This window comes from Nannobrachium achirus, assembly GCF_963921795.1.
Source record: "Nannobrachium achirus genome assembly, chromosome: 7".
NCBI lineage: Eukaryota > Metazoa > Chordata > Actinopteri > Myctophiformes > Myctophidae > Nannobrachium > Nannobrachium achirus.
In genome coordinates this window covers 38,639,210-38,657,762 of record NC_137816.1, presented here as the reverse complement: position 1 = coordinate 38,657,762, position 18,553 = coordinate 38,639,210, and the positions used below count along the sequence as shown (strand labels likewise).

The window sequence follows — 18,553 nt, the reverse complement described above, 5'->3', positions numbered from 1 at the left end:
CTGGCCTAATACGGCCATATACATGACCGTCATGTTTCCACCTCAACCTGGCCTCTAGCGAGGTGGACAAAGAGCAACGGTTTGAGCTTCAAGCCTACAAACGTCAGATTTCAAAAATAAAGTGCTTACCCAAGTCTCATTTCGGTCAGAAAAGTTCAACCAGAATACATACGGCTTCCGGGTTGTTTAATAAAAGCATTTTTGTCCTGTTTTTTCTTATATTTCAATGGTTTTTACCCTCTAGTGGAGAGTGACGGAGATGACGCAACTTTCCACTAGAGGGCGCTGGGAAAACTAAAAAAATCAATGGAAAGCTGAAATCTGTCGGATAAAAATGCTTTTTATTAAACAATCCAGGAGCGGCATGTAATTCTGGTTGAACGCCATGAACGGCATCATTTCTGACCAAAATGAGACTTGGGTAAGCACTTGAAATCTGACGTTTGTAGCTCAAATCGTTGCTCTCTGTTCACCTCGCGTGAAGCCAGGTTGTGGTGGAAACACGACGGTCATGTGTTCAGGGCTATTCGGGCTCGTGCTCGTGGAGTGGAAATCCTCCTCGCGCTGACTCAAGCCAGCCAGTGCAGAGTTAGCTAACCCTAACCCTAACCCTCAAACACAACCAACACACAGCCAACATGGCGGACTGGGGTAAGAAAACTAAAGTTAAAGAACGCATTTTCCCCCGTCTGTTTCTTTCTTTACGGCCGGAAGGTTCATGGACATGATTAAATACGTCCCCCCGTAACGTTACGGGCCAATTACATGATTGTCCCCCTCAATTTTTATGCTTTTATTTGGTGTTTGTTAGACGCTGAGAGCTTCGAGGAGCCAGACCTACCGATACCGATCAAAAAGGCGGTAGTGGCGGATAAATGGGAAGGAGAAGACGAAGAGGAGGATGTCAAGGTAACAAATAAAGTTGGCGGTTCGACTGTCACCGAACAGGGGGAAAGTGGGGACTGTTTTGTCACCGTCACGATGAATTTAGCCATATTTATGTGGCTGTTTGGCTAGCTTCATGCTAAGCTAATAGCTCCGGGTCGGTGTCCATGCCACCATGCCTGACAGCTTGTGTGCTAGCGTCGAGGAGGCTACTTTTAATTATCGTCTTAAAAAAATAAGGTGTGTATATCTTTGTACGTCGTCGCGCGACTTTTTTTTTGCTCGACAGGAATTACGTTTGTTTGAGCGAAACGTGTCTCAAACGCAGTATAAACACTAATAAAGCAGAGTATATGAAGCTAAACAACGTGCTGTTGCTGTACAGTCGGTCTATCGTCACGTCAACTCATGTGCCTCATATTCGTCCATGAATCGGACAGCTGCTACCATTTAGCCATGCTAACTGGATACTAGCACAGCGGGTGACTGTCTCATAGATACAACAAGCCACTATTAGACTTAATTCATGTCTGTGTCACTTGACGAATGTGGGTTAAACCTGACTCCCTTTTGCTCCGCTTCTTAACTATTTATTTGTAAGCGGCAATCAATGAGAATGGCTGTTGTTGTAGTTGTGGGCTAACTGGCTACTACTTCCCGGGCCACTATAGTAGCTGTTAAGTTAACTTTAACTAGCGTTATTATGTAAATTCCTCAGAAATAGCTGCCGACTCAACAACACTCCGATACAACTTATCTGCGTTACAATACGACATAAATTGCTTGCCCCTTCTTTCATTTTCTGAACTTGTCTAGCTCAACTCAATGTGAGGTAGGCGTTAGCTTGCTAGCCACATTAAGATGAAATCATGATCTGGTGATGACTCAACTCAGCTGGGTCTATTGCACTCGATCGCCCTGTATGACGAAACTATTTTGTTATTCCCTCAGTTTTTTGAAACTTGATTATTCTCCCAGTTACTGTCTAGAATCTTCAGGTAATTCTACTATGGAAACGACTGGCCAGAGCACTTCAATTGTCCAGTGTCTGTTCGTTGAATAAGGTGTACGTACACAAACGGTTGTGTAAAGCCCTTTGCACACAGGCGCGTTTATCCGTGCGGATAAAACGGACAATTTCACTTTTTAAAAAGAAAACAATGATTCTCTACGACCTCATGCACACCGGATCCGAATTGGCCGTGCGACGAGTGGCTGCGGCCGTGCGTCTTTTTCTCGATCGAACCCAGTTCGATTCGTGCGTCTTGTCGCATGCGGTAAAAAACTCATCACTCCTTTTATGACTCCTTTTTGGATCCGCAGCGCCGATTCCGCACAGCCTTGCACACCAAATCCAATGCATTTTATTCATGCCGCAAACAAAAAAAACGCAACTGTCCTGTGTGCAAAGGGCTTAAATGTCACCAGCACAACACTGGTTGTTGGGCTAAGTTTATTGAAAATATTCCACCTGAGAGACTGTTAATTTATTTCTAGTTATTTCTTGTCTATCATTTCTATTACATATTTATTGTTATAGAATATATGGACGTTATTGGTTTATTAACCCATTTAGGCCTAGAATTATTGAATGCTTTAACCAGTGAAAAATAGCAGATATACAAGCTCACAGCGAGAATAGATGGATGTTATTGGTTTATTAAGTAGTGATTTGTAGAGTTTAGTAGATTGCTGATGGTACTATTACCAACTGCCTCCGTCCCTGCATTTCCCTACAGGACAACTGGGATGATGAGGAGGAGAAGGTGGAGGCGAAAAAAGCAGGTGTGCAGTGTGTGCACATTTTTGTATTTTAGAGTATGTAATAAGACATAATTACTGTATAATTGCAATTCAGGTTTGCAAGTCTACTCAAAACTATCTTATTGTTGCTTTCAGAGGCAAAGGTGTCTGAAAAGAAAAAGCTGAGTGAAAAAATTAAAGAGAAAGAAAGGCAAGACAAATTAAAGAAACAACAAGAAGAAAAGCAAGTAAGTGTTTTCCCGTTCTGTGTTTCATAATTTAAAGATTAGAGCTCAGATTATCACACCCTAATAATATTCTTACTTTGGGAATTTGCTCTTAAAGCAGGAAGAGCTTACGGCTGAAGAGCAGCTAGAAGAAAAGTTGAGGGTGAAGAAGTTACAGGAGGATGCCGACCTGGAACTAGCAAAAGAAGCCTTTGGTAAGATGAATTGATTTCTCTTGCAAGACTTCACTGGAAATGAATAAAAGCAAAAAAAAAAAAAAAAGAGAAAATCCCAAGCACTCTAAAGTATCAGGAGTACAATTAAAAAGCCTTTATTATGACATGATGACAATACAAAGTTTAAAAAATGCCAACATATTTCAACCCGTCTGGTGTTCTAAATTAGTTCCTGTGCTATAGAGGGTATGCGCAATTGCGCATGCATTGCAAATCGAGTGGCAAAGTGGGTTTAACGTTGTTTAATGCAATCAGATAGGACTTTCTGTTTGGATGTATGGGCTGTCAAGGCCAGAAAGTAGTTTTTGACACTCAGTAGGCGTTCCCGCATAACTTCCGGGTATGATGATGATGTCACGCGCATACCCTCTATTTAGAGACGAGCTCTCAAAAACATTAGTATACAGTAGCCATTAAAAAACAATAGTCAAGTAATTGCGTGGGCTGCATTTAGAAAGTATTTTACTTATTTCTTGAACAGTTATTCCACTGTGCACATCAGCTGAAGAGGAGAGCTTTCAATCTGTTCCCATAAAGCTGCCGCTGGCGTGTAGTTATTTTGGGTAATTTGTAGGAGTGATGTCCCCTTTGGCCATAATGGACATTATGAATATTTTCAGCAGTGGTCTACAACAAGGTTGCACAGCTTTTCTTTGGCACATGATCACTTGGCTGTTTTCCAAGGCTGGTTTGATCACCCATTGCCTAGTCAATAGATCCAGTCCGACAACTATTCCACCATATTCAATTGTTAACATAGTCTGTTAGCCCTGAAAGCAGCGCACAGGAAGCTATCATCGTTCATCATTTCTGTTCATATATTGCTTTCATAATATTTTAAGTATTTAATTTCATCTGAGTAATAAAGGTAAGGTACATTCTGGCCATCTGTGGAGAACATTAACTTGTTTACTGCCATGAAAGTGACTTTCAGGGTTGACTGCCGCAATTTTCGTACCTTTTAACGCGGGCTTGTGCGTGTCCATCATCCACGATCTGTGTGAACGCCAAGGACGTGAAAGCAGAAGGCAGTGCATGGCCACAGAGGAACGTGTTGTCCCGCCCCCCAAAAAAGCATATCCATATCAGTTTCCAAACCGAGCACTGTCTTTGGGGCACTTAAGAACAGCCATTTGGCGATCCGATTTTGGATTTTTTTATATTTCCTTCTCACCCCGAAAAATACCTATTGTGTCAAAAAGTTTGACTCTTAAATAAAAAAGTGATTGCATCGTGCCTAAGAGCTGTACAACCTTCTCTCTTTTGAAGTTGTATATCTCCCATGGTCAGCACCTCACTACTGGTGTGTGCTCCATGGTTTGGTTCCCGTTTCTGGGTCATTGCCAGGTGTGTCGATTAAGACACCTACTGGTTGACATTAATGCAGGACACCTGGTGCACAAATATGAATTAAAGTTGGATATACAATGTTGTCAACAGTGTTGACTTCCATTTATACATTTTTGGGAAATGTCCCACACCCTGACAACCCTATTACCTGGTAGATCAAAAACAGGTGGTTGGCCATAGCAATGTGTAGATCTATTGATGTTAAAAAATAAAAGAAAACTGCAAATAAATTAAACATTCTGAAGCAGTTTGTTGGTAAAGTGGATGGATGATTTACTGTAATCTCTAAATATCACCTTTTAATATATATATTGGATAGCTTGCTGTTAATACAGATGCTAGGTTTGATATTTACTTAGTACCATAGTTTCTTTGAGGCACTAAATGGTTTGCTTTGCACTCTACTGATGTGATAATTTAGTATTTACATAGGGTTCATGCCATTTACTAATTTCACACTTGTAACTCGCTCTGAGCTTCTGCTAAATGCCTAAATCGACAGCAATCTTTGTAAGTACTTGACCTATAAATACAAAACTACTAAACAAGAACAATATTGGTGCAACAGAGATGCATTGGAAAAAAGATGATTTACATGCAAAGATTATAAACTGAAATGCAACTTTTCAGGAGTGACTGATTTTGTACCAACGCCAGGTGGTACAAAATCACCAACGCCATGCTACGGTATGATGCCAGTGCAGCTGCATGTTTGGATGTTGTGATTTGGTCTTGGGATGTCACTGCTTTTACTATAACCGCTGGCTTCTGCTAAAATGGCAATCCTAACCAAAGAGCCTTGATTTGAATTATTGGCTTATTACTTTATAACGAATACTCTAATATTAGTTAAGAAAATAGAGACTATCTGATGTTTGTAAAAAGGTCATCTGGACAGACCTAGAAGCTACACAAATCAATGTTAAGTGAAAGCGCACTATACAGGAATTACAGTATCCCCGCATTGACTAACTGGCTGCTTGTGGGTATGTCGACTAATGTGGTTATGGTCTAAGTCTCCTTTGGGGAAATGGCAATTTTCATAAATACTTGACCTATAACGACTTAAATCCTTAACGTGAACTATGTTGGTGTAACTAAGAGACTCGTTGGACCTTTTTTGCGTGCATAGATTATCCTTTCTTCCGTGCCTACTAGATTATCAACTACAATCCAATTTTCACTATCTTCAGGTTCACTGAAGCATTTACTGGTTGTGCAAACTGTTCATTGTTCATATTGATCTAAGGTTATTCTATTTAATCAAATCATACAAGTAGTGTGAGATGTTATTGGTTTACGTTAGTGTAGACTTTGTACAGACAACCCCTTTTAAGGGTTTGGTCCTGGTTGGCTCTCTATATACCCAACATGATGTTTAAGGAGAACCTTTGTGAACCAGTTGATAATCTTCTTCCGTGTTTGTGCTAAAAATTGATTTATTCTTTTCTTTTCCTGTTCAGGTATCAGCAGCACTACAAATAGTGTCACTGGCACAGGAATTGATGCCATGTGTCCATCTTCCAAAGATGAGTTCACAGAATTTGAAAAAGTGCTGAGGGAGAAGATAACTCAATTTGAAAAGTCGGCACATTATTCAGATTTCTTGGACTCATTGTTTCGGGAGCTCTGTATTTCATGTAAGTTCAACATCGTATATGACACAGTGCTGATTATTAATGTTCAATGTATTTGTATTATCACCTTAAACTGTGTTCTTGGCAGATTCCATGTACATACAATTGTCTGTCCTTTTTTTTCTCAGTGGAAGTAGAGGATTTGAAGAAAGTCAGTAATTCTCTGGCAGCGCTACTTAGTGAAAAACAGAAAATAGAAAAAGTAAGTGACTTTATTTTCTCCTAGCCCTTGTAGTTTGTATGTATATTCAGTAGAGGGTGCTGTCAACCTAGCTCCCTTAGCTGTGCATATGCCAGAAACCAAACAGTTTCCAACATTGTTGTGGTAATATTGTGAAATGGACTCATCTCAGAAATCATAGATGCTGTAATCTATAGTATGTGAGAGATACTCAACATGATTGTTATTAAGTGACCAGCAGCACATAATTAATTTTGCTCTGTTGATGAATTCCATGTTTAACCCCACCCTGTGGCTTCTCTTGTGTGGTTAACCAGATTTAGCATCTAAACAATCTTATTATAGAGATCGGAGCCATATTGATCTCATGAATCCAAGCTAGAAGCAGATGATGGCATCCCTAAGTGCTTTATGTTCTTTTTTTTTTTACAGCAAAACAAAGCAGGAAAAAAGAAAGGAAAGAAAGGAGTCATTGCAGGTGGTGGTTTGAAAGCAAAGATGAGGGATGACATTGAGTATGACCTTGGTGGCTACGCCCAAGACTACGAGGACTTCATGTGACATCGGCCCCTTCTCCACTGCCCCTTTCCCCTCCCAATCCTAGAAATGCAGCTGTACCTTCTCATGCTGTCCAGTGCCATCCTGGAAAACCTGAACTATGTGTTGCCCCCTACATTTTGCTTCAATGACCAGAGGAACTATACCAGGGAGCATCCAGTCTCACCAACTCTCTATGTTCATACATATGGAATGGCCTTTTTCTCTGTTTATTCAGCCTCCAACTAACTCTGAAAAGTTAGACGACATTACACTCTCACACCAGTTACTATGTGTTGGTTAACGCAACTTCAATGAAGAATGTTTTAACTGCCGTTGTCTGTGTTTCATAGGGCTCATTTTCGATTAAATGAAATGTTGCTCCTGTCAAAATGACAGACTAAAGTATTGCAGTTACAAGTGTAGAGACATAGAAACGAATGAGGTTCTATGCAAATCTCTTTACCCGGAATGTCTGTAAATATTATAGGTATCTAACTTTACCTGTGTATTCTTCCAGGAAAGTATATAGTATCTATAACTATAGTTGCCAAATACAGAAGGTTTGCATACATATTCCGTTACACTTGGAAGGTTGCGTTGTTGAAGCATTAAAAATAAAAGTACATTTGAGTGGTAGTTTAAATTTGACAGAGCACACACATTCACTGTAAAGATGAAAGGGATAGACATGTAATACATATTTAACTTGTATTATTCACAGCCATTTGTCTGGATACCTCTCTGGAATATCCTTGACAGTTTGAAGCAAAGAGTGCTTATAGGTATTCTTTTTGTGCATGAAACATGTAATTTACTAATTTGATTTCTACTAATGCAGACAAAGTATGGATCAGGCAAGTTTGTTAACTTGCTTCAACTGGTCTCCTAATCATTGCTTCTGCAGGCTTGTATCAAGTGTGATGAGGAGCGGGGGCTCAGGGGCTTCACCCCACAATGTCTTCATATGAACAACAGTTAGTAGGAAGGGGCATATTTCTCCTCTTTTCTAGTAATTGACCAGTTTAAATGTTAAAAGGACAATTGGATTATTTACATTGGAAGATACCAGCATCTGCAATGTTTTATATGCATCTCCAGTAATTTAATAAATCTCTGGTTGAAAGGGTCAGATGTTATTTTCTTAATGGGTGATAAAAGGGTGATACATTGTTAGTTTGTCAGTGCATGATATAAGTTTCAGACAGCATAGCTCTGAAATGTATTTTGCCCAGAAGGCAAATGCATAATGAGCTGCTAATTAAACATGATTTGTTTAGTTTTTCATTTAATAAGGGTTAGACCCAAGCCATTGGTTACAAACTTTAATGGGTAATAAATACTCTATTTACAATTTCAAGTAAATATATCACAGTACAGATGTAGATGCATACTGTAACAGGATGAAAAATCCCCTCATGATCCCTGGGAAAGCACCCTTTTCAGTTATACAAAATGTCAGAATGATATCCACCTAAATTATTAACTTTCAGTACTACATTAATATAAGACTATTGTTCTGATTTCAAGAGCCAACAAATCCACATGACAACCATACTGACTGCTGAGATGGTTTTGAATATAGAGACCTATGGTATTTTCCTTCCTAGCTTGCTGTCTGTGTACGTTTGGCCATAGAATTTCTAGTGCTGCGTCTACGACTGTTGCGGAGTGTGTTGGCCCCTCCTCTCTGTCGCCGGCGATTCTGCCTGCTCTCTCCTCTGACCACACTTGTCACCGTTTGTTGTCCAGGGGAATTCTGCAAGGCCTGAAACACACTTTGGCGTGTCACGTCCTTGTCACCGCATGTGAATGTCAAGGCTACGCCTTCATTACTCTTCATGACACGGGACGTGCCATCGGAGGTGCCGTCAAAGCATCGTCCAAGGGCAATCTCTTTGGCTGTGCGGGGATCCTGGTCTGTCACAGTGTAGATACCGTAGTTGTGACCCAGAGGGTCAAGGGGTGCCAGCATCGTGAACTCGTTGGTGTCATTATTGACTGCCAAGGGCAGGTGATTGACCAGGTACTCCTGAAGCATGGAATTGACACTGTCCCTCTTACAGCTTCCCTGTGGCATCACTTTGACCAGGGTGCGATCTACACGCTCCTGATCGTACAGCATTCCGCTGCACTTGAACTCCAGGCACACCGCCGACACAGTGTTCTGGTCCAAGTCACGGATGCTGCGAATGTCACGGAGGCCGTACAGCTGGCCCACTGTCCTGGGGTGGGTGCCGCCCATATTGCGGGAGCGTACGTTGAGCTCGTGGGGGCTGTTGAGTTTCACTTTGATGTAGCAGGCACGGTATTCCATAGGCTTGGGCCACCAGCTCAGATAGTCCTCTGTCCAGCTCATAGGGTCGTCTTCATTGAACGGTACGGTGTTGTAGTCGTAGCGGTCTCCCTCCACCCTGGAGAAGCGAAAGTGTGCCGCGCTGAACGGAGCCTCCTCACATTCTTTCAAATTCTCAAAGGGGTACACGGGTCCATTGCCTTCCTCGGCTGTGTTGGGGGTCGGCTTTGCCAAGTTGATGCTAAACGCTGTCTTCTTAACCCTGGCGTCGTCATGGTCCGTCCGCCTGTAGTTCAGCTTTCCCAAGTATGGCTGAGGTACTCCAATGAGATTAGGATTGAGCTTGGGAGAAGATGGAACTGCCTCTAGCTCTTCTCCGCCGAGGTTTGCCATGACGTAAGCGGAGTAAGCGTCTGCTTTCTGTTCATCACAGAAAGCAGGAAGACATGCTCCATTGGGGCCAGTGATGACACTATCAAAGCGTCCCCAGGCACGTGGGTTAGTTGAGTAACCAGGAGTGGGTTCCATGTTAATAAGGCTGACAACAACTCCCTCCACCTGCTCACTGGGCATGAAGCGCTCACTGCGGAAGGCCCTCACTTTGACGTAACACCTGCGGTTCTCGGGGACATCCAGGTTGAATAGACGTCTCTCTCTGATCTCCATGTTACCTATAAGAAAGGTTCTCTCCTCCCGTTTCCCTCTTCTTTTCTTCTCCATCTGCAGACTGCCCTCCTCCTCCCACAGGCCAGTGTTGGGGTTAAGGGACCATAGTTTCATGTTGTTGAGGTGCTCTGGCATCTTCACCTGGTCAGAATCCAGGAATACTTTCACTGAACCTGCATTCAGGGGTTCACCAGCTTCGGCGTCGCTGAAGTCCACAGAGAACATCCCATAGGTTCGCAGTGGAAGGGTGTCACCTTCTTCTCCCACAAAGTTTAGGTCACTTTGGGCTGCTGCAGCTGTGGACACATCTCTGGGGTCTAGAAAAGTGACACTGGAATTAACCTGACCCATGAAGACCTCTCCGTTCTGTTTGTAGAATGAGTTTGGAGGAATCTGGATTTGGACCATAGATTCCTGGCCCTCCGACTCCCCTAACTCCAGGAAGTTGGTTTCTGTGGATTGGAGGGTCACCGGAGCTTTCTTCCTTAGAAGCTTGATCTCATGGTAGACGGCTCCCCCTCTGGTGTTAAATGGGAGAACCTTTGTGGTGTTAACAAATTTCTGCATGTTGTCCACAAAGGTCAACACTAGTCTCTCCGTATCAGGGGGGACTTGGATGGAGAAGGTACCTTTGTAGCCGGTGCGACTGACTCTGACTCCATTCATGTAGATGTGTCCAAACCTCATCGGTTCCCCAGTATCTGCAGCAATGGCTCTGCCACGGACAATGGCCTTGGTGTCCACGCATTTCTGGCAGCCACACTCAGTAACCACCATGGTGGGCAGTTGGTATCCCTGACAGCTGAGCTGCCTCTTCTCCATCTTTGCCACTCCACAGCAATAACCTACACTGTCCTTACATCTGATCCCATTGTCCAGCTTCCCCACACATGTGTGCGTGGGGCACTTGCCCACGTCATAGTATAACGAGTTAGTGCTGTTTTGATGGCAGTCGTGAGGAAGACGGATGAGGTGGGACTCAGGGTTTGGATTACAAGAAGGCTCGTGTTTACCTGTGTGTGTGTGAGAGAGAGAGAGAGATGCAGACATCAAAACCGTTGCGCATGCCTATTCGCACCTCATTCCAATTTTAGGTTGTTAAATGTTTCACCTATTGCACCTTAGTTACTACAGTATGTTAACCAAATGTCTGCTAATGATTCTTTTCCATGAGTCGTGTGTGTGTGTGTGTTTGTGTGTTCAGTTATATCGTTGTCGAGTGGAAACCTTGTATGTCCAAAATGGTTATTATTTTAAAAATGATTTAAAACAGCCGATCTACAAGCCGATCTACAAGCACACAACGCCTCGCATCGTGCTTGTAGATCTGCTATTGTGTAACACTTTTGTATGATGAAGCAGGGCTTTAATTTACAAAAAGAAAACATACAAATTTGAAACTTGGAGATACAAGGTTTCTGCCCGACAGTGACGATATGATGTAGGAGGAGCAGACCTAGGACAGTGAGCGTGGCTGCTTTGGTCTTGATGGCTCCAGCTGGACCACTAGCTCTGCAGTAGTACTCTCCTGCCTGATCAGCACGCAGGTCTTTAAGAACCAACATGCTATCAGGCTGGGACTCCAGGAGACTGTTGTTATGGAACCTGTTGGGTAACAAAAGCATGTACAGTATGTAATACATCCAGGGGCGTCACAAGGGGGAGAAACGTGGGACTGAGTTACTAAGGCCCAAGGTGGAGGGGCCTTAATTATTTGATAATTTAGCTATTGAAAAATAGCAGATATACAAGCTCACAGCGCTGCACTCGATTGCTATTTTTGAAAAATCGTGAAAATGTGTGCAAATCTTTGAATATTATGTAATTCAAATCTTGCCTCTGGGGGATCCCTGGAACTACATATTTTGAGATGGTCGTCCGTGGCCAAATACATATCATTTTGGGGGTCCTTCACATGAAAGGTTTGAGTAACACTGACCCAAAAAAAATCATGTTTTTCAAAAATAGCAGATCTACAAGCTCGCAGTGTGGCACTCGTCATTTTTCAATAGTTAAAGCACAAAATAATGTGTTCCCGGAAACCCCGTCTCCCCTATGAAGAACATTCATGGAGGGCCCGCAGTGAATCCTTGTACCCAGGTCCCAGAATTTGGTGCGACACACCTGAATACATCATTTGACTTATGTTTTGGAAAGCTACAAAGATGTGCTCAGTGGAGTGCAGTGCATATTTCCACCAGGTCATCTGGCCTAGGCTTCTCAGAGGGCTGTGGAAGTCGACTCGTGGGTCACGTTGTGGCAGTCAGGGCCCAAGGAATCTGAGCGGGGGAGCGTTTCTACGACATACGGTTCAACTTTGCGCAATTGTGGTGCCTTGGTGAAAGTACTTTAGGAGGTGTGCACAATAGCGCTTCCTTAACATGTGATTCCAATTTGGGGTTGATTGGATGTTGCATAGGCCTATTATGGAGTTTTTACTTCATAATAGGCCTCCTATTTACTCTGCAAGAGGCTTTAGCCGTTTATATGAGGGACTGTCTGTCTGTCAGTCCGCCCGTCTGAATGTGTGTCTGTGTCTGTCCAGAGCTAATCTGTGATAGAAAATGTGTGGTTGATTGTTTCATGATTGGTTCATGTAATTGTTTTGGCATGTTATAGCATCATAGGTGTGGGCTTCATGAGGAGTTGTGTAATGGCTTTGTTCATTGTATGACCTAAGGTTCAATAATCTTCGGCAATCTAAAGCAAGCTAGTATTGCGCCACCATGAGGCCAATTTGAAAGATTAGGGATAGAGTGACTTCCTTGGCCCACTGGCAGGCAGCCTGCACAAGACATTTGGCGTCGATTGGTTCAGTATGTGCCAAGAAGATTACCTCTGGATTCACACACACGGGCAAAAACAAGAATTTAAATTAGAAGATACAATTCTGGGAAATTGCTAGTGTGGTTGCGATGACGCGCCGCAAGTCAAGAGGAATCCACTGGGAAATGAATTCCCTCTTACCATTTATATTCCATAATGTCATGTCAAGTGAAGCATGGCCAAAAGCTTCACTTTTCTGTAGTGCAGCCGCCCAACCTGGATAACATTACTCAGAAGGTTTTTGAGCGGTGGTCACAACGCTCCTATACGTGGCCGTGTGTGTGGGTCTGTCTGTCTGTTTGTCTGTCTGTCTCCGGGTATGTAGCCTGCACTGCAGTAACCTTTTCTGACCACACATGTTAAGGGAGGGGCGCTGTTGTTCAGGATAGGCCAGGCATAGGCCAGGCACACTCACACACAAACACACACAGGGGGCACACACACACACACACACACACACACACACAGGGGGCACACACACACACACACACACACACACACACACCACCGCTCAGTTCACACGAGTGTGATTTTTTCCCTTTGCTCGGACGAATACAATACAACCACACTAACTAGAACGTTTCTGGGAGTTCCACTGGGAGCTGAATTCCGTCTTACCATTTATATTTTATATTGTGATATCATGTGAAGCATGACCAAAAGCTTTTACGTTTACAAAAAGCAGGTTTACTTTGCTGGCAAAACATTCTCGGGCCGAATACAATTGTGTGTTGCCTATAGCAACCACACTAATAGTTAAAGTAAGGAATGAAAGTTTGAATAGAATTTGTTGTCATTTATGGATTTATGTTTTGTGTACAGCAGGGGTGCCCAAAAGGTAGATTGTGATCTACCAGTAGATCACAAAGGCTGTGCAGGTAGACCACATGACATACCCCTATAAATATACCTAAATAAAATCACAAAACTCCTCTTTTTGACATCTGTCAATTAAGGTGACTTGATAGATTGACATCAAGAAGGGCCTGTCAGCTCCCTTCATGGCTTCTAAAGTTGAAAAGAAAAACAATGCAATGCTTTGTTTTCATGACTAGCATTTACAAAGAACCCGAAACCCCCCCCCCCCCCCCACACACACACACACTATTTCCCATTTCAGGTGTGTTTGTAACCCCAGTGCTACTTTTCCATTTTTTGGGTGGATAGATCATGTTGAGCTGGACATTTTAAAAGTAATTCTCAAGTCAAATAAGTGTGGGCACCCCTGGTGTACAGCATGTCTGATGTGATGTATCTTACCATTGATACTGATCTGGCTGGGGCGTTCCTGCCACTTTGCAGCAGAAGGCAGCAATTTGTCCCTCTCTTCTGACTTTGTTTTCAGGGTTCTTCAACACATGAGGCTTCTCTGAGGGATCACAGCATCATTTCACAAAAGCAAAATACATACGTTATAAAATATCTGGGCTTAATTATCTGGCTGAAATACACCGCATTAGTGACACTAAAATCATCCCCATCCCTTATTATCATCGAGACTTAATGTACAATACCTGCTCTTTCCAGCTGGACACTGAGTACAGAGGTGCGTTCAGAGCTGTGGGGCACAAGGACTGTATGTGGGGCATGGCCTTGGAGGCTGACCGTCAGGGTGGTGTTACCATCAGGGCATATGCCAGGGATGCGGAAGTGTCCATTGTGGTCAGTGAGGGTAAGGAGTTTACCGGCGCGGATGATGGCTGCCCCTGCAGCCGTGAGCCCTCCAGAACTACGCACGGAGCCCAACAGGGTGTGTTCTTGACACACACAGGCGTCACACTCAGCGTTCACCTTTCCTTTCACACACCGCAAAGAGCAATCTAAAAGGCAACAAAATACACCATAATAATAAATAAGGCAGTTTGTGTCATGTATTTTTGTGTGGGATAACTATATTCCAATAAGGAATAATTACATAATTCATGAACATTTGCAAACTCTAGATTAGATGAAAACCAAAGATGTGCTTACCTGTCCCCGGGCAGTCAGGTCCATTGCATGCTTTGCCCTCCACTTTATTGCCACTGCAAGGCAGAGACTGGGATTGGCAGCTTCTAGAGCGTACCTGGACCCCCACCTGTCCACACAGGGCTGGGCATGAGCTCCAGTCTGACCAGGGTCCCCAGGTCCCCTGACTAGTCACAACGTTATCTAAGGGAAAACAAAGCATCACTCTTATAATGGTGCTAATGTCTAATGATGTGATGTCAGCATTTTCATAGTTCTGTTCAAAATAATTTAAACGCTCTGAAATCACTAAAAAGATACAGTTTGTGTGGCGTACTTTTCATTTCCCAAATCATGCTTTATTAAACCAAACTTTACAGTAGGACCCATGAAGAGACCAACCTTTGGGACAGAGGAATCGGACAGAATAATTGGAACAGTTGCGTCCAGGACCCTGCTCATCATTTAGGCACCAGAAGCCCACGCTGGGGTCAGCATGGACCTTCTCCCCAGTGTCACGGGCTGGTATCCAGTCAGTGGTTCTGGCTTCCAGAGCTCGTGGAGCAGTACAGACCCGGGCACGGTAATAAAAGCGTATGGCCTCCAGTTGCTCATAGTCTCCGCGGCCTCCAGGGTGATCAACATTGAACCACGTTGTCCACTCAAGGTTGTCTGGAGACAAAACCAAAAGGTGCATGATGTGACAGAAGTCACAGCAAACCAATACAAGGCAATCCATGTGTCTGGTTTAATAAGACAGGAAGGTGAAAGTTACCCTCAGAATGGTATACAGCAGGGCCTGATAAACTGTCTTTGCTAAATGTTCCTATAAGACACACAAACATCATCGGTTAACCATTATAATATTCATTCATTCATTAAAGGTATAATTTAACAACACTGAAAATTGTAAATTGTATTACACTCATAATCATTCGAGAATTATTGAGTGTCACTGGAACGTCCACCAATTTACTTACTGTCCACTGCCATGTATCCTTTGGAAATAATGCTAACATACTTGACACTGCACTAACAGAGACATTCTTGTGAATTCTGACAGTGAAATGGAAAACGTCAATGCTCTTAATAGCTATGTTTTAAAGTTTGGAAAGTTTCTTTGTGGCGTCAGTCATACACATTAAGATATGCTGTTGACAATTTCACAATGAATGCATAAGTGTTCATGCTGACTTGTTGTTAGGTAATAACAGTTGGAATATTTCCCAGAGTTCTCATATCACACTCCCAATTCAAAGCTTGTGTGTACTACATGTCAGGACAACTGAGTCTCTGTTTATTGGTTGTTGCAATTTGCTGCCTTCAGAAGTGATTTATTCACGTAACCTCGACAAAGGACACTTGAACGAAGATAGTTATTCAAATTGTCCAGGGCGTTTCACTAAAATCAGTGTCCTGCCTCATTGCCCAAGTTTCTAAATGGTATCTTATAAACTACCTTATACGATTCAATAATACTTGTTTTGTACTGTGTTTGTATAGTGATACTGACATTCCCAAAGTGAAATGTCCCTGTTTGTCTATCTAAGACAAATGCGAGACAGTGCAGTAACAGTGGGGAGACAGCTATTGTATTGCCAGTGAGCAGGAAAACACGAATCCCGGTATGTAGGCCTGTTACAATTAGTAGATAATCACTTGGTCGCAATTATTTGAGATAATTGCAATCATTTTGCATAATCGCCCTAATCGTTTTCATGTTGAATTTTTTTTTATTAAATAACGGAAATATGAGTTTTGCATTTCCTTTATTTGTTATAGTTTTCAGTGCAACTTTTGTTTACGAAGCATATAAGACAAACAGAAGGAGGGCCAGCTGGCCTACTGGTCCACGCGCATACCACTTAGGCATTGCCACATAGGCATGGATAGCTTGCAGCGTCGCCAGTTCGATTCCCGATCCGGATGACCTTTGCCGCATGTCACTCCCCATCTCTCCCCCCATTTCCTGTCAGTCTACTGTCCTATCCAATAAAGGCATAAAAGCCCCAAAACAAATCTTTAAAAAAGAAAAAAGCCAAAAATAAATTTGTATTTCTATGTCCCAATGTTCAATGACAAATACACAATTAAATTAATTAAGTTAATTGCAATTATAATTATTTGTGTAACATATCATGATCGTGACAACCTTACCAGTATTTCGTCGAGACCAACCTTGAGCTGTAACAACAGCAGTAGAGGTGATTCCCACCGCTAGAATGAAAGGCCAGACTGACATTCTGGCACACTGCTGTTTACGACCTCTGCCCTTTAACCTCTGGTGACCTGTGAAAGATGAAGGTGGTAAAAACAGATCAATAAAAGTCATACTGAAATGAATATCCACAGCAGAAGATTCAATGATTTATTCCAAAAACACAGCGCATTTGCTTTTTGAACTTTTCAGGCATGCTTTGTACGAAGGTTTCAGCGATCAATGCACTTTTTATAGATGGATGATAGATACCTTTATTATCCCAAGGGGGAAATTCAGTCGCCCAGAGGCGGCACAGCAGTTAAGGTTACAAGTTACAGGAAAGTAAGAAAAAAGGACTGTTGTGTACAGGCACAGCCAGCGACAAAAACAAACAAAAAAGAAGAATCAATAATACAGAAGAATCAACCATACAGAGCAAAAAGAAAAATGTACAAAGTGTTGAGAACAGTCGAAAAAGTCACAACACAACAAAAATGGTAGAACTTAAAGTTTCTATAATGGATTATTATCTGAAATAATGAACACAAACTCTAGACCTATTGATATTCTCATAGTTTTTAATCCACTGTAAGTATTGATAGTCAGTCTGATCAGATTGATGGTCCAAATCTAGACCACAAACATTTCGGTGTCCAAGCATTCTTTCCTTGCTGTCTCATTGTGAGGCCTCAGAGCGGTTGTAAGCAGTACAACAGAGTTCCACGCAGAGTGAAAGAACATTATGGCTGTGTGCGTGTGTGCACAGAACCCCACTCAGATTACAACATCTGTGTTTGCAATCACCATTTGTCAAGGGACCTCTAAAACATTTCTGCATCTACTGACCAAACACCGGACTACGCACCCCCCTCCTCCATCACCAGTAACCACCACCACACACACACACACACACACACACACACACACACACACACACACACACACACACACACACACACACAGTTCATACCCACATACTGCTTAACTTTGAATATTCAACAACATATCATTTTGTCGAACAATGTGATGTAGCTGAAAGAAAATACCTTGTTTTCAGGGTTGATATATGGAGTAACAGATTATATGTTATGGGATTTGAGTCTGATCACAAGAACTATTCATTTATTAACCATTGCTCTTATCAACATTTGACACAACTTGAACTAATGGTTCATGATGGAAGTGAAAATGTTACTTTGCATTCTCTACGTTGGAATGAACTGCCCATTTAACGTTGACCTAATTACTTAACTTACTGATTGCAAATTTAAAATGTCATGATTAATCAAGCAAATTGTGCAGGTAATCAGTAACCAATTAGATTAATCAAGTAATTTTCTAACCCTGCTACCATTGATTGTAGTTCATGTGAACACTGGTTAGATAAGTGATATGTGATATGCATTTTCTTACCTTTTTGTTGTGTGGAGTTTTCAGGTTAAACCTTTGTATAAGAAATCCGCCTTCTCCCTTTTTCAGTCTCTCTCTCTCTCTCTCTCTCTCTCTCCTTCTCTCGCCCTCACACTCTCACAGCTGATTTTTCCCTTTCTCTTATATAAACCTCCTCCTTGTCTTCTTTACTGTAGCAGAACATCCCTTTTCCCAGGCTCTTTTAGCTGTCTGCCTCAAGAACCCTCCCTCTTTTTTCTTGGAAATGTGTCATAGGAAGTCAGATGTTTGCAGAGGGATACCTTAGGCTTAGATCTCTCTTTATTACACATTAAACTAGACTAGTTATCATACATTATGAAATGGTTTAGTCAGTGATTAACGCTGCTCTAAACAGCCTGAGTGCTGAAGCGAGAAGCTTGATTTGTGTTGT

At 42.3% G+C, this 18,553-nt stretch overlaps 2 protein-coding genes across 2 annotated transcripts; one reads left to right on the top strand and one right to left on the bottom strand.

Moving 5' to 3' along the window:
* The first annotated feature begins 616 nt into the window (after nt 1-616).
* eif3jb (eukaryotic translation initiation factor 3, subunit Jb) lies at nt 617-7,925 on the top strand. Its single transcript, XM_080729281.1, has 8 exons — nt 617-651; nt 812-909; nt 2,625-2,670; nt 2,785-2,876; nt 2,974-3,070; nt 5,905-6,081; nt 6,207-6,280; nt 6,692-7,925. Exons 1-8 carry the CDS (start codon nt 639-641, stop codon nt 6,818-6,820), a joined length of 726 nt encoding a protein of 241 aa, XP_080585407.1. The 5' UTR covers nt 617-638; the 3' UTR covers nt 6,821-7,925.
* Nucleotides 7,926-8,402: 477 nt separating this feature from the next.
* On the bottom strand, nt 8,403-16,773 carry cilp (cartilage intermediate layer protein, nucleotide pyrophosphohydrolase; the record flags this gene model as incomplete). The annotated part of the gene is made up of 8 exons (XM_080730215.1): nt 8,403-10,771; nt 11,215-11,363; nt 13,845-13,953; nt 14,099-14,404; nt 14,556-14,735; nt 14,934-15,203; nt 15,307-15,357; nt 16,710-16,773. The coding sequence occupies 8 exons, from the start codon at nt 16,771-16,773 to the stop codon at nt 8,403-8,405; spliced, it is 3,498 nt and encodes a 1,165-aa protein (XP_080586341.1).
* Between the last annotated feature and the right edge of the window lie 1,780 nt (nt 16,774-18,553).

What these genes read in the sequence shown, in the direction of transcription:
- eif3jb (XM_080729281.1), top strand. An exon ending in AACAACAAGAAGAAAAGCAA is followed by an intron (nt 2,877 to 2,973) that starts GTAAGTGTTTTC and finishes TTGCTCTTAAAG; the next exon opens with CAGGAAGAGCTTACGGCTGA. An exon ending in ACTAGCAAAAGAAGCCTTTG is followed by an intron (nt 3,071 to 5,904) that starts GTAAGATGAATT and finishes TTTCCTGTTCAG; the next exon opens with GTATCAGCAGCACTACAAAT.